Raw genomic sequence first — 22,413 nt, 5'->3', positions numbered from 1 at the left:
TGTGGGAAGGTTATTAGTGTGATGGTGCTGATGGAAGAGGAATGCCCTTGACCTAGTAGACTACCTATTGGAATCTAGACACATGTGGGTTTGATTAACTGTTGTGGATAGTTCTGTTCAGCTGTCAGACACGGAGTTGCTGGCACTGTGCTCTTCTGTGCCAGGCTGCCAGTTAGTTATTCCAGTAACAATAACGCCCACCCTTTCCATGGGGGACAAACACAACCATCAGAGTTAAAGTTCATCATCAGAAAAGTACTTTTTATGCCTTTATTTTTTTTTTCATTCCTGTCACTTGAGGGCTTTTTCTGGGACTTCAGGATTTTAATTCTTGCAAGATTATCCGGGATGAAGCTGTGTGTGAAACTTCACGTTGCATTTGTCAGAATGTTTGCCTAATATTTATTCCTAAGCATAAAGGACAGTTGTGGATATCATAAAGCCTATAGGAGCAGATTTTTGTTTCATTTCAACCTGCTATGAGTAAATATGTTAGGAGAAGGTTCAGTAGAATTCATGCTGTGTTTAATATGGTTAGACGGGGCAGCTGATCTCAGTAATGTCGATAGTCTCTTCCTTAGGCAGATGAGCAGAAAGCTGTGTGCTCCCTCCACTGAACCCACACATATTCTGGAAGCACTTTTGGGCATATTTACCTTGTTTTGTTCAGGTTGGCAGGAGGATGCACTGTTTGTGATCCAGCCTGATAATACACCGGTTACCCTGAGCAGAGTGTGAGATAATGAACTGAGAAACAGGTTTCATCAGCTGGGGGTTAGTCCTGACAGTGCCCGGGGCTTAGTCCTGACAGTGCCCTGTGGTTTCTCCATGCTGCAGAAGACACCCTGAGAGTTCATTGACCACTGGCATCTTCCAGTGGTAGTGTTAATTGTTAATTATATCTTTTGGTTGAGGTGAGGAGTAATAACTAGCTTTTTCCATCCATTTATACTTAGTTAATCACTGCCTTTTCTAGCTATACCTTAAGAAGTGTAGCTTTTTCACAGGGTTTAGATGAAGGGTTATATATATGTGTATGCTTAGATCCAGGTCTTAAACTCAGTGTAGTTTAGTCACAAACATCATAAATATGGCTGTACATGGTTTCAGAAGTACTAATAGAGTGCATTTAAAATATGATGGAATTGTCTTTTATCCAATTATTGGGAAAATGAAAATAATACCTGTGTTTCAGTAAGAGATTATGTGTGCAAGGAATTTTGAGACAGACAAATAAGATGGTACCAAGTAGAGTTACCAGTAAGCGTAGAAGGTTCTTTCTGTTCCGTTGCACAACAGCGTTAGAGCAGCAGTAGTGATGTTTGTCACTCAGTTGGCAACAGCTGCTTATGATAAGGATCTTGAGAATCACCTGTGCAGGATCAGGGCACTGCACATCAAGGTTGGGACTGGGCGGAAGAGTGGGAGATGCACAGGAGGGGGTCGCAGCCCACCTGCTGCGCCCGGATCAAAGGGCCGGGGGGTCAGGGGGCACATCCCGCCTAACCAGATTTGTCTGCTGAATAGCCATTTCAGATTGTAAATCTAAGGGTGATTTCATTAAGTCCTTCTGGCTGCTGTTGGGGCATGAAATAATAAAATTTTATATCCGTTGCCTTTCCTGCTTCTGGCAGCCAGATTGACACATTGTTGTCTGCGGTGGTGTGGTGTTTTTCTGAAGAAAATAAAGGGAAACTATTAACTAAGTAGAGACAAGCCATTAAGTAAAGGGATTTTCGACTTGTTGTGAGCCGTACTTTCATAAGAATCTCAAATATAATGTACAAAGTAGCTGTGAAGAATATTAGGCTTTGCTAAGAGTTTTACCTTTCCAAAAGGATTCCTTTTTTCTGTTGCAACATTTCTCAATACCTTGATCACATTTGTATCTGGTTATAAAACCTCACAATCAACTTGGTTTACGTTTTGGCACCAATTTAACCATGAAGTTATGCAAATTGGTTTTGGGAGTAGGAGGGGGGTGTTGTTGGTTTTTAAGTGAACTATTCAATAAAATTGTTCATCTGAGAGAAGTTTAACTTGGGGCATTTTATGGTAGGAAATGCAAACCTGCCAACTGCAGACAGCGATCATAAAATAACATTTAGTATAAACTGGTGTTAGTATTTTTGATGAATATTGCTTCTAGCATGTGATCCGAGTGAGACAGAGGAGCACCCATTCATACTCCCATTCAAATGTAGTTTCTTGGTATTTTTGTGAACTTTCACATAAAACATTTAAATTACTTCAAGTGTTTGGCTGCTTGTGAGCCGGACAGACGCTCTAACTGCTGCTTATTTACTGACCTGGTGTTTAAGGCCCCCTGGAGTTTGTTTGAAAAGTTAAGAGATTTTCACAGCAAAGGTGCCATTTCTGAAATTTAAAGTGCTCTTTTCACCAGGAGATAAGTTCTCTCTGATTAAGTCAGTAATTCTTACTAAGCCATGTTTATAGAGGCCATAAACAATGGGTTCAGTGTGCTTGTTAAACCAGCTTTCTGTACCTCTCCACTCTTTTAAAAAGAGACATTTAAAATAAAAGGCAGGTGTAGATGTTAGTTCAGTTTGATGGTTTTTAGATGATTAATTATGGCTACAAGTAATTCGGTAAGGATGGTTAAGAAAGGCTTGCAGTAAGTGATACATGATGCACATTTTCACTGAATCACTTCTTTTGACCCCAAAATCCCCAGTCTGTAGTAAAATTAGGTAAGGAAACTGTAATGTTCATATTTCCTCTTGTTCTTTGCTTCTTCACGTTTTTTTCAGCAAAATACGAACATAGTGAATATAGTCCATTCTGTTTAACAGGTATCACTTTATTTGTAATATTTTTCTTGATGTTCAGGGAGTTGTGAAATATGGAATGTGACTGTATATGGCTTAGTGGCTGTCCCTTTGTGCTTTGAGAAAATTACGAGAACGCACATTCTAACAGTGAAAATGATCTACATGGAGTTGCAATTCATAGACTCCAATGGGATTACTGTGGGAAATGCAGTTGAATGCTGGGAATTTTTACTAAACTTCCAGCAAGAGAGTAAATGCTTTTGTTTCCGAGTGACTTGGGCTGATAGGTGCTATGTTTGATGAGCCATGTGATTATTTGACAGAAGCCTTTATAACTATCTGATGATACCTTTGTCAAAGATTACAGTGAAGAGAAACAATAAAACCAGGTAAGGATTAAGATTAACTGGTCAGTTTGCATTTCTCTAGGATAAGACACAGTTGGACCACTGAAAAAATATGTTTCTTCAAATGCATTGCAAGATAGATGCTATAAATCACGTTATTCTCTAGTGTTTTATTAAATTTGAAGATTTGTCCCCAGGGAAATCCCCTGTCCTAATACAAATATTGAGAACTTTTGAAGTAATGGTGTCCTCCTCACAGTGTAAATATATAGCACAGCAGATTTTAATGAGCCTTCCTTTCAGTACAATTATTTCTGGGCCGTGTGTGGAGGTGATCAGCATTTATAGTCCTTGTACCACAAGAATCATCCTTTTGTACTGGACCTGTGTCAGCCAGCCCTTGTCACAAGCCTGTTCTTTGCTACAGAAAAAGATGTTTTGCTGAAAGGAAGGTGCAGATTTGTCATCAAAGTTACAGAAAACACCCATTGACAAGTTCAAGCACACGTTTGTTGTTTCTCTGGCAGGAATCAAGAGGAGGTTTTAATTCCTTCTGTCTTGTCCTGCTAGTACTCGATTTTGACAAGCTTCTGGCTTTGGTTAAGTACATTGCAAGGCCTTTTTGTTGGAGCTTTTTAGACTCCTCTGAGTATAAGTGAGATTTTTAATTTTCTGAAACAGGAAGGAGCAAATCAGTTTGTCTGGTGCTTCCGGACTCCTAGAAGGAGCAAGACTCCTGGATTGCTTTAGAGTTTATCAGATGCAGCCAACAGAGTGACCTTTGGTTCCTGAAATGTAGAGGAAAGTACCTGGTTTGTCATGCAGTGCTTGTGCTTTTTATATGAGAAGCATTAAATGTAATATTCCTCCATTTAAGTTAAAGACATTTCTCATGGAAGACCTGAAATTAAATGTCTACAAAGTGGTTTTTATAGTTGTTGCCTTCCCCCTCTGCCCCCAAGTACACAGCAGTTTTCTTTATAGACAGAGGACTGAGCCTTGAAAACCAAAGGTAATTATTTAGATGCCTAAGGCTCAACTTTGCCATTGTTTTAGAGCTTTAGTTCCTTTTTTATTTTAAAGGAAACAATTCCCCCCACCCTGCAAAACCTCAATTAAAAATGGAGTATGGTTTTGTTCATTTTCCTCCTCAGGAACTTGCATTTGGTCCTATGTATAGGTGTGTTGGAACTTAAATATTTGTTTACAGTTTCACTGGGACATTTCCTTAATTACTGTATTCTATAGTTCCACTTTTCCTGATTTTCAAAGCTTTATTTGAAGAGGGCTTAAATATGTATGATCAGTCAGTCAAAAAAACCCCAAACCTCAATTCTCCTGTTAGTGAAAAAGTGTTAAAATAAATATTTCAGTGCTGCTCTGTTTCATATCAGTGATTCATTTACTGTTGTTTAAGCAGGGAAGTAAAGGCTGACAACGTTTAAATTTGCTTAGATCACCAGTAGCTTTAGACACTTAAAGTCAAAGGTACTAATGATCACTCTTTTGAGAAATGGGTTGTGCTTTTCTTTTGTGTGTCCATGTACTGTTACAGATGATGTTAACACTCAAATTAGATTAGAGCCATTTCTTCCTTTCAGTTCATGGGAAAGGATAAAGACTTTAGACTTGCTGAACTTTTAGTGGCCAGGATATGGTGGTGTTCTTTTTCTCTTAGCTCTTTTTCATTTTAATGATTTGTATTTTTATTAAACTCTGGTAGCATCCATTTTACTTAAATACAGTTGTAAATTTGCCTCTAAAATTCAACCTGGAATTTGGAAACCAGTTCCCAACCCTGACTTACTGCAGCTCTTAACTCCTAGAAAGGCCACTGTTCGCTGTTATTTGACTCAGTTAGAAACTGCTAAATGTGCAAACAGGATACCAGAATTAAGACAAGCATTAGTGGAGGTGTTTGAAATAAATCTTCTCTTAAATAATCTCAAACAGTAACACTAGTTTCAGAAATTTCAGTGTGCACAATGTTAAGGACTACCCTCCGTAAATTGAAGGGTTATTTTTTGGCAATATAAAATGTAAATGAATAAAACAAATGGTGACAGAAAGACAGGAATGTTGGTTAGTTTTAAAATGCTTTTGTAATGCCGTGATGTTACACTATCACTTGTGTCCTTTGTGCCTAAAATTTAACTCTTCACTCTTATATTTTCCTTTACCTTTTCTTGAATTTGCTCATATTTAGAAAGTAAGAAACATGGCCCTGGAAGATGTAGTGATTCTTAATGTAGACACCAACACACTGGAAACCCCTTTTGATGACCTTCAGAGTCTTCCTAATGATGTGGTATGTATGAAATGATTTATCCAACTATTCCATTACTTAAAATATTAAGTCCTTGTGACCTGTTTGTTTTCTAACTGAGGTGTCTTGTTCTGTTAAATTATTATGAGTAAATTGCTTTACCTCAATTCTTTCCTGTTTTGAAGTGTTAAAGAATGCTTGTTTGAACATTTGCAGTCATATTTTTTAAGGCTCCTAATGAAAATTAACTAATGCTCACATAAGATGGCAATGCTGCAGCAACCCAGTTTCAGTTTTGGAATGGCACAATCAGGTTTCCGGTCATCTGAAGAGTTGGTATTCTGTGGGTAAAAAAAACAAATGAAAAACGTGCAGGTTATGGTACCACCAAACAGGAAACAAAAATTCAAACTTCTTTCTTCATGGTGTGAAAAAGTACTACTATTTTAAACCATTTCACCGAGGGAAAAAAAGAATCCATTTTTAGATACCTTTTGTTTCCAGATGAAATTGTGTGGGTGTTTTCCTGTGCCTTCTTCCAGGTAGGCTTCCATGAACTTTGTACATTTTATATCCTGAGTTGTGATATCAAAAGGATTATTTCATGTTAACATCTAGCCCTGCTCAGTGCATATAATTTGGAACTTTCTTTCTCATTCAACATTTTTATTAGTAATTTATTTATTTTTTAATTACTTAATGGCAATGGTGTATAAACACTTGATCTTTCCTGTTAATGGAAGAAAAATACACCCACCTTGCTACTTGCTGCTGTAATCATCTACACTAAAGAAGCTGTGAGGGAAGAACAGTAATGTAAGAGTGTAAGAAGTTATTTTTAAGTCAGAGGGTGACTGTTTAGGAGGAAATGGCAGGGGGAAATCTGGATTTCTTTTACTAGTTCAAAATATTGTGCTGACAGTTAGATCTATGCCTTTTCATGTGTAGTTGAGAAATAAAATTGATACGCAGGGAGCTCAGTGTAAGCTGGGTCTGTCTGAGTTAAAACACAAGTAATGGTGAATATACCCCATGTGAGTATACCTCCTCCTGTGAGATCCCGTCATTTCTCTGTGATCCGTTCTTCGAAAACAGTGAGCTCTGGATGAAAGGTCCGTCTTGATTGTGAACATTTTGGCTTTAGTCAAGCATTTAGTCTATAAAAGTTACTTCCACAAATTTTTTTCTGGCTTTATATAGTTTTTCATTTTGATTCCACTCCCAGCATCCAAATGTGCCAGCTGGTCATCGCTCGCGCCATTATCCACAGCCCGGGGAATGACAGACTTGTAAATTTAATGGAATTATGTAAGAAATGTCTGGATACAGTGAGTGCGGGGCCTCAAACATGTATATGATTTGTCAACAATCAAGTATTATATTAGATTTTATGAGACTTCATTAAAGGAGCTGTTGTAGGCGCACTGTAGAACATCAGAAGAGACTTCACCAATAAACGCAGAACTTCAAGCTTTGGAATGTAATAAATTTTAAGAGACTTCCTTCCTTTCATTATTTACTTTTACTCCACTTTTATAACAGTAGAGAGTTGTGTTTTATTAGTTCAGATTTCTTGATTCAGTTTTCCACAGGTCTATTTAAAAGCTACATTTTATCTTGGAGGATGTTTGGAGCATAGCAGAGGAAGTGCTGCCAGCAAATTCAATTAACTGGCATGGCTCACAAATAGCGTACATGGTGTATTTTTTTTCACAACTGCTATATAAATACAGCTGGGATTAATATTTGTCGCAACAAAGCCTTAACTTGAATCGTGTTGCGTTGTGTAATTAATGTTTGGGATCAGTGTTTATGTCTTATTTAGCTTTGTTTCATTATTTTAGTTACCTAGATAATGAAGTATTCTCCTCTAGGTCTTTTCCTTTCCTTCAGACTGCTTAATATTTGGCTTTGACCACTAGAGAGCAGCTGCTCTTCTTTGCAAGAATTGAATTTCTGTCAGTTCTTTCATGCATCATGTGTTTGGAACTGTAAGTGGATCAAGTTGTTCATCTCAGCAGGGAGACTCTAAAGCCAATCCATTATACTTTTTTTTTTCCCTTTTTTTTTTTTCCTCTTCTTTTACTTGTCTAGAAGGATGGGGAGATTCTGGGAGCATGTCTCCCCACTGGTCTCAGTCTTAAATAGATGTATGTATGGTCTGAGGAACTAAAAATATCTTCAGGAGTTTCATGATCATAAATGGCTCTTATGTCAGACTATTCTGCCAGTTTTGCTACTTCATGTGAACAGTGAGCAACTGATGCAGTACTGAATAGACACAAAATTTACTTTGCTAAATTTGATCTATCTATATTCAACAGTGAGGAAAAACATCTGTGCGATGTCATCGCCATCAGGTAATTAATCCGGGGGAAAATCTTTAAAGCTGTTTTCCCCTCTCCTTGACCAGCTATTTTAATCAAGTAAATGGAGTCCTATGATTATTTTAGAGCTTCAGGTAGTGAGTTGTGCTTGAGTTTAATGGTAGTCAGGTTGCGACCTAAACTGTTGATTCTTGGGAATCTAGAAAGGACTATTCTTTAGTCTTTTACTCCCAGGAACCAAATGAACATAGGCTACAGTGAAGTGTCTTTCCAGTTAACATTTGTGCCACACGAGCTGGCTGGCACTGAGGCAGTTCCAGCAGAGTCAGACTAAGCCACTTCTTTGCCCAGTTTACCCCGGCAGTCCCTGCTGGCACTCAAGGTGTGTACTACTGCATTTCTGATTAACTATTTGAAATGTGAAAAACTGTCCCTCAGTCACCTTCTGCTTCTGATATTTTGCTGAAAATCTGGCAGCATGAGAACGCCCTGGGAAGTAACTTTCCTTTTAAAATAGTCAATATTAAAAAAAGAGATTTATTAAGGACTGTGATTACAATAAGTGCATCTGCTGCTGACAAGTCTCCTACACCACCGTCTGTGTTGCAAGGAATAGCGAAGAGGGGGTAGTAATTTTTTTTCATGCAACCCTTATGGATTTTTCATGTATTTCCAAATAAGTGTCATCTTCTAGTCTTCGTTGTAGTCAGAGCTTCTTATTACAAAGAATAAAGCGTAAGCTCGCTCTGTCAGATTGCAGTTTCTATTAAATGAAGCCCTGATACAATGCTGTGTACTGGGCCAAAGATATCTTGTGTATCTGGTGGCTGTGAGCGTATTGTAAATTTGCACTAGCCTATGAATATCTCAGGCTGTCAATAATTTCCTTGTGTATGCTGCTGTTGTCCATTCATTAACAAGTTACCACAAGTAGGAAGCCTATGCTACTCTTTTTCACTTAGCAGGAAATTAACTGCTTTCAGGACAGCACGAAGCACTAAGCTACAACTCTATAGCACAGCCGTTTCCTTAAAGGTGAATCCGTTTTGATTTCTTACACTGTGTTTGCAATAGAATGTTCCTTGCTTTTATTCATGTTGACAACAGAAAAGCCTTGGACCTAATTAAAAGAATTTTCACTAGCACCTTTACTGAACCGTTTCATTATGCTGCATTGCACAGATTGCATTTTGAAACATGGTGATAGTTTAAATCGGACCTTTAAACCTGAACTGCCAGAAGTATAAAAATCGTCTTTAAAAACACTCTCAGGATAGACTGCATGTATATGTGTCTGCTTGGCTAGAAATAATCTTCATCTTTGTGGTCACAGCCTGGTTTTTAGGATTCCTGCCTCTTTAGGCAGGAAGGAATCATAGTTGTGCTTGTATAATCTACTTTGTCTTATGTACTAAAGTATTCCAGAGTAAACATGAGTTATTTTTTTCTTGTTAGTCTCTTTAAGTATGTTGTTGTTAACAGTTTTGTCTTTTTAAAAAGCACTATGACATGCCTATTGCCATAATCCTGATTGAAACATTAAAAGTGTACACACATGAAATAGACATCCGACAGTGTTTGATTTAGTCTTAAAAGAGAACAAATGATCTGAAAGCTTTAGGAGGTAGCAAAATACATATCAATATTCTGCTTCTATACCAAATAGGAAAGCTGAAACACAGAAAGGCTGTGACTAGCTTCCTGAACTTTGTTGTAAAATGGAGCATAGAGCTCTTCTTATATAAATGGCAAGTTCTTTATCTCTACATGAATGTGAAAATCACTTTTAACAATGTTTGAGATGGATTTGGAAGTTACTCAGAGCTGTGGACATTTTATTGCACTTTAAAGAGCTACCTTTAAATGGTTTACGTAAATTGCTATAGGAAGTACATGTGTATTTCATCCCTTCAGCATCAGACCCCTTCAAACATGGAGAAGTGTGCCATTCAGGTTTGAAAATCTAATGAAGCTTTTAGATTTCAAGAATAACAAAGCTCCTTGAGACATGTTCTCTCAGTGAATAGGAGTGAGCTTATTTCATGGGCATGATTGACTAAATCTGGTGTCATGTACTGCATGCTTTTGAAAAAGGCAGATTTGCTGGTTATTGATGGAATTATTTCTGTTGTGTTCACAATATGGGTACTTACGGAGTCATGAATGTTCTTCTGCAAATTCAGAGGGCTGGGGATTTCCTGGCTTTCTGCTTTCCTTCTGGAGCTGTGCTTCCTTCCAGTCTTCTGCAGAAGGTCTCTCATCAAGCTCAGGTTTTGCACAACATGACCACAGCCTCTAAAAGCACGAAGTTGGATTCCTTTTAAGAACCGGTGCCCAGACTGTTGGGTTTGTATTGCTGTGTGTTGTGTGGGAGATAGCTCAGACCTTAGCTTGTCCTGGCTCTGTCTGCGACACTGAAAAATGGAAACTGACATAACTATTTGTTAATGATTTAAGGTAACCGGAAAGTGTTGCAGCACAGACACAGCGAGCTTGATGTTTGTGTTTGAAAGAGGTTTTTATCTCCTTTCTCAGCTTGTGTTGGAAAAGAACGCTGTCACAAACAATAATATATAGATACACAACCTTACTTCAGTATTTACTGAGCTCTGAGGACTAGAAAAGAGGCATCAAACTTAAGTCACAACCTTCTTGCATGTGCGAGAAATTCTGAGGCACAGAACAGTTGTGGATAATCCAGTAATGGATAATCCTCTAAAACTTTAGCTCTTGGTGTACACAGAAAGCAAAGAGTATTCAGGTAACCTGGATCGTGGTAGTTTTAACTCTGCATGGATGTGTTCGTTGGGATTTGTTGTGACTGGTGTCTGTGGAAACGGCATTGAGACACTTAGGGCTGCGTTTGCCTGACGTGCAGCTCTGAATCCTGAGGTAATCAAACACCTCCACGGTGGGAGAGGGCAAGTGAGGGTTAAGAGCAGAGCCATCCGCACACAGGTGGTTCACATGTAGTGGGAATCAGGGAGAAAACCCCCCTTCGGTCGCCAGAATGTCGTTAAATCGAGACTTGCAACACCTGCGGGGTGTGTGCTCCCTATTGCACCGGCTGCTGCGGGGAGGCGTCGGCAGGGCCGCTGTGAGGAGAGGCCGGCGCAGGACAGAGCCGGTTCCAGCCGGTTCCGGCCGGTTCCGCGGCAGAGCCGGCCGGGCACGGCAGGGATGGCGCTGCCCCTCAAGCAGGTGTAAGAAGGGGCGTGAGGAGAGTAAAAGGGTGAGGAAGAAAGCTCGGGGACGAGCTATGGTGGACTCGTATCTCCGTGTGCCGCTGAGGGAGGAGGTAGGAGAGTTGAGAGGGAAAAAGGTGGAGGGGAAGAAGGTGTTTTAGTTTATTTCTCAGCACCCAACTCTATTTTAATTGGCAATAAATTACATTAGCTTCCCTAAGTTGAGCCCGTTTTGCCAGTGATGCTTAATTGGTGAGTGATCTCCTTATCTTTATCTCTGCCCACAAGCTTTTTCTGTGTGTTTTCTCTTCAGGTCCTGCTGAGGAGGGGCGTGAGGGAGCAGCTGGGTGGGAGTCTGGGAGCCAGCCAGGGGAACCTGCCATATGCACAAATAAAGCTCTCATTTTGGTGTTCTCCTCTGAAATACAAGGCAATATAACCTTAAAAGAGAAAAAAAACAACAAAACCTGTATTTGTGGCAAACACATTTTTCAGTCGTACAGAATCTGTTCTTAGCTTTGGTGGTGATGGATGGCCTGATTGCGCTGAACAGTTTCCCTATTAATGTGATGTTTGAAATGATGATGTTAATTTAGCTGAAATTCTTCCATGGATCCTAATCAAGATGCAGAACTTCATGGACTACCTGCAAGAGAGTACTCAATGGCATGCTAACAGCTGATTATAAGTAGGAGGGAAGGTTGAAATGGAGCTTTTTATTTTCCTATTGGTTTCTGAATAGAATCCAACCATACCTTAGAGAAGCAAAAGAGCTTAAAAAGTAATACTTTTAGAACTGAAAAATTCAACTCTGAATTCACCATGTCACTTTTTATCATAACTGCTGCTGTGGTTAGCACATTTTTCATTTAGCAGTGCCCCAATGTGTCAAGCTTTGGTTTTGATAAGAGCATGATCTGGTCTTCTTGTGTGATTTCAGGTTTCTGCACTGAAGAGCAGATTGAAGAAAGTCTCTACAACCACTGGAGATGGTGTTGCAAGAGCATTTCTCAAAGCACAAGCATCTTTCTTTGGGAGCTACAGAAATGCCCTGAAAATTGAACCTGTAAGTAAGAACTCAGTAAGCATAAGATATGTAAATCTGCAGCTATAGTGGGGAAACTAACAAGGTTTCAAAGTGTAGTATAGCCTGCTTTTACTAAGGCCAGCACTGTGGCTGTCTGGCTGAGTAGTAGTGAAAACAGTGTTCCACTTTCCAAACCAGAAAGAGGTGTAACAAGCATGATCAATCGTGCAGGGAGAAAACGACTATGGAAAGGTGTTGGTGTTGCTTGGGTTTGAAGACAGCTAAGTTAGACAAGAGATGATAAGTGTGTAAATTAGTGATCATAGGAGACTAGTGCAGAATGGACAAAGTTTCCTCTCTCTGCAAAACCTGGCTATTTGCTGTATTATTTTAAAGTTAATAAGATACTTTTTGCACTATTTATGCTTAACTGTGATATGTGCAAATTTATGGAATCATGAAGTTTAAGAACATAAGTAGTAAAGAAATTATGCTTTTACAGAAATATGAAGAATGTCTGGAGTTGTAACTGTTGACGATAAATGATCTGTTAGGAAAATTCAATCTCTTGGTTTTGTTTCAGAGCTGATTTCTATTTTGCAACGATTAGGTGCCATCTGAGAAGGGAAGGTTTTTTCTGTACTTCATCATATGTTTTATTGCTTCTAGTGAGGCATCTGTTCCTGGCTTACTGCAAGTAGCTTCATGGACTTTGATACGAATCAGTGCAGACAAATTTGATGTATTTCCACATGTTTTATGACACTCTGCTTTTACTGTTGTGTACTTTGTGGGTTCCTTTTAAAGTGTGTATCTTTTGCTGATAGTCAGAGACTGGGTCAATAGTATGATGAATATTCAGGTGTAAGTCATGAGATATGTCCCAGATATATGACGGATGAAAAGTACTAATTACAGAGCAATCCACAAAATATTTCCAAAACATCCTAGTATCCCTATTCCAGAAGCAGGTGAACTAAAATGTGTGCACCACAAATGCTGATTTGGAGTACTGTTGTTTAAGACCTGTGGCTGCTTAACGAGAAGATCTCTGTCAAGGACAAAACATACTTTTGTCTTAATACATTCTTTCATCTGCAAGCATTGGGAGGCAGAATGGAACATTGCTGGTAGCAATGGAGAGTTTGAATACCCCTGGGAGAAGCTGAGTTCTGAGTGTAAGGGGGGAGGCTAAATGAGTGGAGTGAAAATGAAGGCTTACTAGTTGAGGTGTTGTATTTTGCATTCTCCTGCTCTGTGAAGATTAATGAAGAAATCTGCTAGCAGACAAATAATATATCTAATTTTAATCATGGTGTTAAAGGGGAAAAAAACAGTTGGACTACAATCATAGTGTTTCTTCTTAAGGTTGAGGATGTTTCAGTAACTAAAGTCTCTTCAATACTATAGTTTGTGTTGTTATTTTTACAACCAGAAGGAAAAAATAGCTTACTCTGAATTTTAAGCAGTCTAGTTATCACCATCAAATAAGCATCATTCCAGCAATTCATATTCAGGGTTCAGAAATGACTTTTGAAGTCAGCATGAGTCCTTCCATAGCTTACTGGGGGAATCCATGTGTTGTGTCTGTATTAAAAATAAATTGTTTTGACTTGTCTGTGATTGTCTGCGTCTAAGTATTGGGTTTTTAAAGCATCTAAGGTATAATAATGGGAGGTGTTTAAAATGTTGTACATATAAATAACAAAAATTAAACTAGCAAGGCACTCTGGCTGTAAGCCTCCTTTATCTGTGCTGGGGAGATACTGACTTCCCTTCATCCATGCAGGCTTCCTTGTTCTCCCATGCTCCTCCCACTAGTTGCCAGGCAACTCTGGGAATATTGGTGTATGCTTTGCCTGAATGTGTGTGTGAGATTAACTAGTTAAGGGATTTGTGAAGAAAAATAAAAATTTAAGTTGCTTTTCTGGAAATACCATCTGGTATTTTGAAGGCTGAATGTTAAAGATGAACATTCAAAATCAGTTGACAATGGCACACCCCTGGAAAGTGCAACTTTGAGGGACAGCAATCCTGAGGAAGCAAAAGAAATTGTTTTGCTTATCATTCCATCAAGAAGACTTGTAAACGTAATTGCACAAATATGTCATTAAATCCAATTTTAATAGGAAGCGGAAATTTTCAGGGCTTTCTTTGCCAAGTCCTTCTATACATTAAATTAATTCAATTTCTGATTATACATTTCTATATTAAGATTTAGATAAAGAAAATTTGCAAGTGTTTCATGTGCTAAACGTGTCAGAGTGAAATGACTAGCATTCTGTTTCCAGTTTTACCACAGACATCCTGTGAGGTATTGGACAGGTCATACAACTACTTTATACCTCACTTCCAGTTTGGAATATACCAACAATAAATGCTGTTGCCAAGGGACTGGTGTTAGTGCTAGGAACATCACACTTAAAAACTAGTTCAGTACCCTTGGAAAACCTGCTCTTAAGAAGATGCAGCAAAACTCCAAACAATAGTGTGTAATGAGTAAAACAATTAGGAAATGTATTGCTAGCTTCAGAAAAGAAAATGGGATTTTAATTTAATAACAGAGTATTGTAACTGGCAATTAGTAAAGGCACCTTGTAATTTAAATCCCTGTGTTTCTCTCTTGTGCTGCACTTCAAATGCTGCACTTGAAATAGTCTTGTGTACTCTCGTGCAATTCCATCTTCTATACAGCAATTCTGTTCACTGTTATTTCCTGTCAGCTGATGAGCTCAGTTTGCTGGGTTTGTGGATCACACACTAACAGGTACTCAGAGTGGTCATGATACACATCTTCATGTATAGATACGGAGTGATGGGAGTTCTTGTTGAATAGTGGAAGGATATTAAAATGTATGCAGCAGCTCTTTGATTGTTCTCCACTGATGTATCACAATCCACAGCCCACAATGGCTGTCATAATTTGCTTTAAAATTTTAATGTCTTGGAGAAAATAGTTTGAAACTGTTACTGGTGTAACGGTTGCAAGTAAATTCATTTCAGTGTGTCCGAGACAAATAGAAACACAAAAAGAAAATATGTTCTAAGAACAGTACATATTTTCAAATGCCTCCATTGTGATTTTTCTCTTGCCACCCTCACGTGTAAAAAGAGGCATAAGCAACACCAGACATGAATGTGGTTCTTTGCATTTGATGTCCCATAATTTGAAAAATCTGACTGTTCATTTAAAATCATTTATAATTAGGAAATAAATTAAAAGCAGCAGCAGCTTTTCCTCCTTTCATACTTTTTGTCTCAATAAGACAATTTAATTTCATAGTCCATCTCATCTAGTACAAGTTGACTTTTTGGGATAAGTGGTGTGAAACTATTTTTCATTATTCTCTGTAGGCTCAGAATGTGTCACAGAGCAGACTTTAAATTCACATTATACTTCAGCATAATAAGAGCTCCTACTCTGTTCATAAGCTTTTATTTTAAAGATACAAATATATTTTATGTATGTATGAACCAGTAAACCAACAGTGCATGAGTTAGTGTTGCCATAAACTTTGAGGCTTTCAGTAACTAGAACTTTTGCCTGTAAAGACGTATCCAGCTACTGCAGTTTGCAAGTCTAATCATAAGATTTAGGTAATGAGGTTCAGTTATGTTTCCTACTGTATATTTGTTTTCTGTAGTTGTGTTAAAGCCAGATTTTAAGTGTGGAAGAGTATCTGTTGCATGTGATGTACTTATAGTCTCCACTGTCCTCTTGTTAGTAAGTACGGTAAAACATGTTTAGAAGCAGTGTATTTACTTGGCTGTACTGAGGCAGACTGTTATCTTCATGAATATTACCTAAGTTTCTGACAGTGACACTAGTGTGAGCATTTTGTTCACTTGAATCACTTTTTCCTTAATTTGATTTTTTGCTGTTTGCAGAAGGAATGTTTTTATCTTCTAAATATTTAAGTAGGTAATCTTCAACAGAAATAACTGTTTAATTACTGTGTTTGTAAAGGTGGTTTGTAGCACTTAATAGTTGTGTATATACTGGTAACAGGGGAAATGAGACTCAAGTTTCCTGCATCAAAGACGTTGGCTGTGCACTTTCTTCTGCTGACACCTAGTGGTTAGAGACAACATTTTATCGGTGGTGTTTTTAAGAGCAATCTTTGTTAAGAAACAAACATCCTAACACCTGTGAGTAAAGGTAAGCTCAGGGTGTATGCTGACTGAATGCAGTGGCATGTAGGGAAAGATACAACAGTGGTGATAGAGTTGGTGCTGGTACAGTTAGGCTAAGCCCCGTGGGTGCTTCTTCACCAAGCTGGGTAGCTTCACAGTGTGCTCCAGATTTGATGTAGTGTTCGCAAATGGCAAGTTTTGTCTGTTCTCTGGGTGTGTGATCACTCCAGTGAGTTTTGCAGAGGAAACTGCCTGTGCTTAATACAACACTTTGTAGCCTGACAGATTTGAAAAGCTGTTTTATTTGCACTTTGCTTTAAAAGCTGTAGATTCTGAACAAATATTTCTATTTCCACATTTTGGTTCATTTTATCTGTATTTCATTGCTATACCAGAAGGCGAAAATTATTGTGCTTATTTTGCTTTTGCAGTGCTCCTGGGTTTTGTACAGATAATTAAGGGGGAGTAATTTTAACATTCTTAACCAGAAAAGCTGTCAGTATCTGAGTGCCTCTGCAGGCAGTTTTCACTTTAACTTTGCTGGTTTGCCTTGATAACTTGTATGCAGGCACTGTAAAATTTGGTGTCTCTTTCACGCCACGGTGTACATGGTATACTGAGGTGAGAGGTGTATGTACTGCAGTGTGAGCAGAAGGAGCCCGTTTTAATTCTAATGCACTACTGAAGAGACATGTCTGTGCATGAGATTCTGGCATTTGTTTCGATTTGAATCAAGATGTCCTGGTTTGTTTTTAAAAGGCTGAATTAGTTATATGAATTTATTAATCTAGGTATGAAGATGATGAGCTCTGCGTTCTTTGTAAGATGGTTTCTTGTGTGCATTGTCATGTTAACTAAAGCTAGACCTTTCTCTCATTTATAAAATCTATGTAAACCTGGTGTTAGTGGATTGTGAATGTGCTAGGTATTTGAAAGTTTGTATTTGATACTGGATTTATACACTTGCAATACGTGTGAGTATTTCTGGTATGTGCTAGTCTGCGGTAACAAAGTCTCTGATTTGTGGCAATGTCTCTGAGAAGGTGAACAATTAATACAGTTGCATTACTTGTAGCAAGAACTATTTTCCTGATTATTTGGCTCATACTAACTTCTGGGGGCTGCCCAGCAAAATTCTTCTTTGCTTTGCTTTCCTTGAGAGGCCTTTTCTCTCTGTGAATGAATTGGAATGAAGAACAGGGCTGTGATCCCTGTGCATTGCTGAGGGGGTGTTGTTGGTTACTTGTTAAGCAGCAGATTTTGCACTGTTTCTAAACAAAGTAAGTCTCCAAATAGCCAGGGAGGAGAGGGCGAAGGGAGCTGTGATGGTATTAAAAGTTTAATTAAATTGTTTGTGAGGATGTTTTGAAATTAATGTCAAAATACAAACAAAACCAGAAAAAAAATCTAACTATTTTAGCATCTTACTAGTGCTGAATACTTTATTGAGGATTTTTTTATATTTTAATCAAACATTGCTTTCAGTGCTGGAAAGGCATGGCCAGAAATGGTCACTGCAGATTCCCTGGAAATAGTGGTGTTCTGTTTTGTGATGTTTACCACAAGAATTAAGGTGTCTATATCTATCTCAAACTGAGGAAATATGTTGTTGTGGTTTAAAACATCTGCTGGTTTTCAATGATATTTAAAATATATGGAATAGTAGTTGGGAGCTTACTGAAGCTTGTAAGATGCTAATAACAAAACAGAACCATTTAAGGTTACAGGTACTGCAGTGATTGTGGTACTTTTAGTAACTGTTGCAGAGTGTGAAAATTCCAACATAACCTACATCTTTCAGATTGAACTGGGATCATAAATAGTTACCAGTGCTAACTGGAATGCATTGGGAATTACTTACACTAAGGGAATCTCTTCAATGAAGCAGCAGTTAATTTCTTTATGCCTTCATGGCTGGTTATTCAATCTTATTCAGGTTTATTAGCCTGAGCAACCATTGGTCGTATGACTGGGTAATTTCTGATTAACTTTAATCATTCTGAATTGCTTTGGTTTAAATTTAACCAAAATCTTCCTTAGATGCATCCATTTATGAATAAAAATCTCAGAGGCAGTCTGCATACTCTTCTACTTACACATTTTTTATGTGCTTTCATTGGTGAAGTTACTTGCTAAATTGTGAAGTGGAGAACAATGTGCTTAAGATATTACAAGCATTGTCTAATCTTAATATGCTTTCTTTATAGAAACTCTTATGTATCTGGAATATGTATCATATTCCAGTTTTCAAAGTGCTGTAGCTGAACTACACTGGACATATGCATATATGGGTTTATGTGTATACACTGCTGCCTGAGTGCTGTTTTCCTGGCAAAGCCTGATCATTTATATTTGCATTCTAGAGACGACAACATACTACCAGTTTTCATAACTGTAACTAATACAATTTTTTTTGCAATTCAAGCAACAGTGGGGAAAAAAGCCATTCTAGGTAGCAGGAAATTTAAAGTTGAGATTTCTTTTTTCAACATAACATTCAATTCAACTGAAGAAAATAGTGTAATATGCTATAGGCTTGTTTGTGCAGGAGTGTAGAGACATTACTGGAGAGCTCCTTTATACCCCTGTTCTCTTCTGGCTTTCTATTATCCATCCTAGTAAAGACAGCACTTGTTTGATTATCCATGCTGCAGCCGTGTGTCTGCTGCTGTGTGTCCAGTGCTGACCACTGCACCCTAGTCCAGGCTCAGCTGGCGTGTGTGTCCTCCCTGTGGTGCCTGCAGGGCACTGCCTACCTGATCCCACTTATATCAAGTACCAACAGCAGCGCTCTGTCTGTAGAAGGAAGCACGAGGATGCTCTCCAGTTCTTTTTTTCCAACATTGTATTGATGTAAAGCTCCTACAGTGCAATATATGTAAGATTAGCTGCTGCCTTATGTATTGTTAGTAGGTATTAGTTTTGATTCCATCCCTGTTACGAATTCCTTCCTCAGAACCTGGGCCCCTGTATTATCAGTATCACTGTTTGGATCTTTCCATGTGCTTGATCATTCCGTGCTGCTGAGATACAGCTGAACTCTAGAAACATTAATGTTTCTGGGTAAATTTATTCTGAATTTTAACCTTGAGACATAGGATCACTTTCAAATGAGATGTAAAAGTTTCTCAAAATTTTTTAGGAAATGAGATGCAACTTTGCAGTTTAAAGTAATTTTTAAAAGGCATCACCTGCATTCTGGATAGGACACAGCTTGACAAGTATCCATTAAAAATTAGTGTTGTAATTTCATGTATTTGTTGTAACCTCTTACTAGAGAACCTGCCTTAACAGCTGTTGCTTATTCTTGGTATCAGTACCCTGATGCAACCACTGAATTGGTACCTTACTTCTACAAAAGTAAATATTTTTTCACAAATGCACTTTTAACAGTTGCAATTTCCTACTATCCCAGGGTATTACGTTTAACATCTCATCAATCTTGGTAGAGTTGTTCCTCATATGAGCTCTGAATGGGTTCTTATTATCCAGGCTGCTGTAGCTAATCATAATGAACTAAAGTATTAATGTTGTTCTGGCATTGTATTTGCTGTCTAAGGACTGTGTGTGCTTTATAAAAAAGCTGTTACTCTGTATGTCTGTTTAAATTCATGGCCAAGGAAGGTAAAGTTAAGATTAGTCCCAGAGATATTTAGGTCTCCAACAACAGTGGGAGTTTCAAAGTGTTTTAAGAGGGCAGTTTACTTTTTGGTTTAGGTTTTTAGGCTATTAACTTCTTTTTGCCTTTACGGATTCATAAGTAATACCATGATTCCAGTAACACAAAGTGATACGTTTCTCAGGAGACATTTAACAGCAGTGTGATAGTATGACATAAGGCCACTGTATTAATTATTGTATATCAATCTCTTGCCCAGACTCAACACTATAATTTCTTTCAGCAATTGAGATCTGAGTAGGACAGAAGTCGGAGGAGTAGATGGTGTGTGGTACAGAGTAAAAAAGCAAATGCCAGTTGAGTCCAAAAGGAAATTTTGTTGAAATATGTGTGCAGTAACATAAAAAAGTGCCTCTTACATACCGGTGCATAATTCATTTTGAAAAGGCTTTGCAGCATTCAGTGCTTTATGTGCTGTGAAGTATGATTGTTGCCATGGTGAATTATTTTTTTTAAGTTACTCAGTGGAAGAGTAAATAGTTGTTTCCAACTCCCAGTAATTACCACATCCCAGTTGCTTCCTCTACATAGCCAGCTTTTGCATAGCTTTTTATTTCTGCATGTGTATTTTAAAGGTATACAGTATGTACAGATGAAATCTTGCCTTTCCCCAGAGCTGTCCCCATAGTTTAGGGGTTTAGGAGTGTTTGGCCATATATAGAAAAAAAGAAGATTGCTAATGCTTGTGTTGGGTGTGTATAAACTTATTTAAAAAAAAAAAACAAAACAAAACCACCACCAAACTGTAAGGGAAACAGTGAGCAGAAGCATGTATTAAATAGAGCTTTTTTGTTTACTTGCAATTTTGTTATATTCCTTGTAAAATCAGTGATAATGTATACGTAATAGAAACTTTCTCACCCATCTTTACTCTTTTCCTTTTCAAAGTGCTGTTCACTCTCAAAGATATGCCTATATAGATGGTCTAGTAATGCCTAAATGACGGTAGTTTCTAAATTTCATCCTGATCACTTTACTACCAGATAGGAGTAGACAATGACAGTGACGCTGACAGTTTCAGTGTGTAAAACCTCATGTTTGTATGATAAAAATGGAGGTAAATCGGATTTCTCTATATCCTAGAACTGAAACTTTAGACTCTTTTTTTCTAGTGAAGATTATGTGTTTTGTGACATTTTGAAGACCCTAGTTTCTGACAAGTTCACCGAGAAGCTACCTGTAGCTATTGTTAGGTTTTACCCTTCAGGGGAAGTGTTCTAGAAGACAAACCACCCAGAATTCAAAATCCCTGACTGAAAAAGATTTATTGAGGAGAGACAGTTCTGTTTGTTTTCTGTGTGGTTTTTGTTTTCATTTCAATCCTGGTGCTGTGTTTTGTCTCTGAGCATTACTGTTGCTACAGCCAAGTTTTTGCTTTTGCTTTTGCTGTTGTAAACCTTAAAAATGGCTCTTTTTCTAACAGGCATTTACTGTTCTTCAAAATGCATTTAATATTTTACATCGAAGTCTGTTGAGATTCACATATGTTAATGAAACCAAAAAGACATTCTCTTTAATCTCTTATAGCAGTCTGTTATGTAGTAAATAGAATTGTTTTGTAATTTCCAAACTGTTACAAGATACTGTGTTGTATAATTCTGTGTGCCATGCTAGGGAGGGAAATTAAGATTCTGAGGGAAAGGTAATAAAAAATACTTTTTGACAAAGTTAGCATGAGCCTCTGCTGAATATGGTATTTCTGCCATGAAAGAGTCAAACTTTCCTGCCCCTCATAGGTGTTAAAGTGGAAAAACCTCCAACACCCAAAACTAACCAAACTAACAACCACTCCCCCAAAACCCCAAACCCACCATGGGCATGGATTTGTACTTCAGTCTAGACACATTGCCCAAAGTGAGGGATCGGATTGTCTGCATCTCTTGTTGTACTAACAGCAGTAATGGATGAAGCACTGGGTTCCTTCAAATGTGCTTCTCATAATGCTGATGTTCATAGCACTCCTTTGGAGATTATTAATGTTTACCTGCTTCATGCTGACATTTAAGTGTTTGTGCTGTGTCAGTTTGTTGGAACTCGTGAGGAAGCTGAAGAGAGTATCTAGTGTTTCACTGTAGAAGTGACTTTGCAGCCTCTGTCGCAACCATTAGACTGGATGGGGTCACTTGTTGTCTTCTGTGTTGGTGCTGCAGAAATAAAAGTAGCTTTGTTCAAAAGCCTCTAAATCTTCCTATTACCAGGAAAGGTTGTACAGTGAGGAGCAGCTCTGTGATACCACAGCTTTACTGTGGATAGATTTGTACATTCAACTGACAAATTATTTGTCTGTGCCTTTCACACCTGATTCTCCGGTTGTTTTGTGTTTGTTTTTTTTTAAGTGCTATTTTATACACATGGTTTTGTTTCTTCTCAATTTGTTTGAAGCCTCTTTTTGTGTATTTTAGCCTGACTTTTGCCTGTGTTTTCATTGTGTGTTCTCCTGATACTTCGCTTATAATTGAGAGCTCACAGTCTCGGCAAGCAATGAAGCAGTGTGCAAATGCCACCAGGCAGGAAAAGTTGAAGATATTTCCTGAACTAATAAAGCGCAGGGGACTTAGAAGAGAACAATGAAGCAAGTAAACAAACACCAACCATAAAATAATATGACTGCTGAATTCAGCTTCTGTGTAAGGCACTCAGTGCCTGTGTGTTTCTT

At 38.1% G+C, this 22,413-nt stretch overlaps 1 protein-coding gene across 8 annotated transcripts in view; it reads left to right on the top strand.

The window, feature by feature from the left end:
• DENND1A (DENN domain containing 1A) overlaps window positions 1–22,413 on the top strand; it is a 189,512-nt gene that overhangs the window by 107,342 nt on the left and 59,757 nt on the right. For all 8 annotated transcript variants that reach the window (XM_062641011.1, XM_062641010.1, XM_062641012.1 and 5 more), the window contains exons 12-13: window positions 5,346–5,447; window positions 11,858–11,983. In XM_062641011.1, coding sequence (XP_062496995.1) covers window positions 5,346–5,447; window positions 11,858–11,983 — 228 coding nt within the window. The remainder of the gene's footprint in view (window positions 1–5,345; window positions 5,448–11,857; window positions 11,984–22,413) is intronic.

The sequence above is a fragment of the Pezoporus occidentalis genome, unplaced genomic scaffold (genome assembly GCF_034315485.1).
Source record: "Pezoporus occidentalis ecotype Australia unplaced genomic scaffold, CSIRO_AGI_Poc_V1 ctg68, whole genome shotgun sequence".
NCBI lineage: Eukaryota > Metazoa > Chordata > Aves > Psittaciformes > Psittacidae > Pezoporus > Pezoporus occidentalis.
Note: the sequence above shows the minus strand (reverse complement) of the source record. Positions and strands in the feature narration are given on the sequence as shown.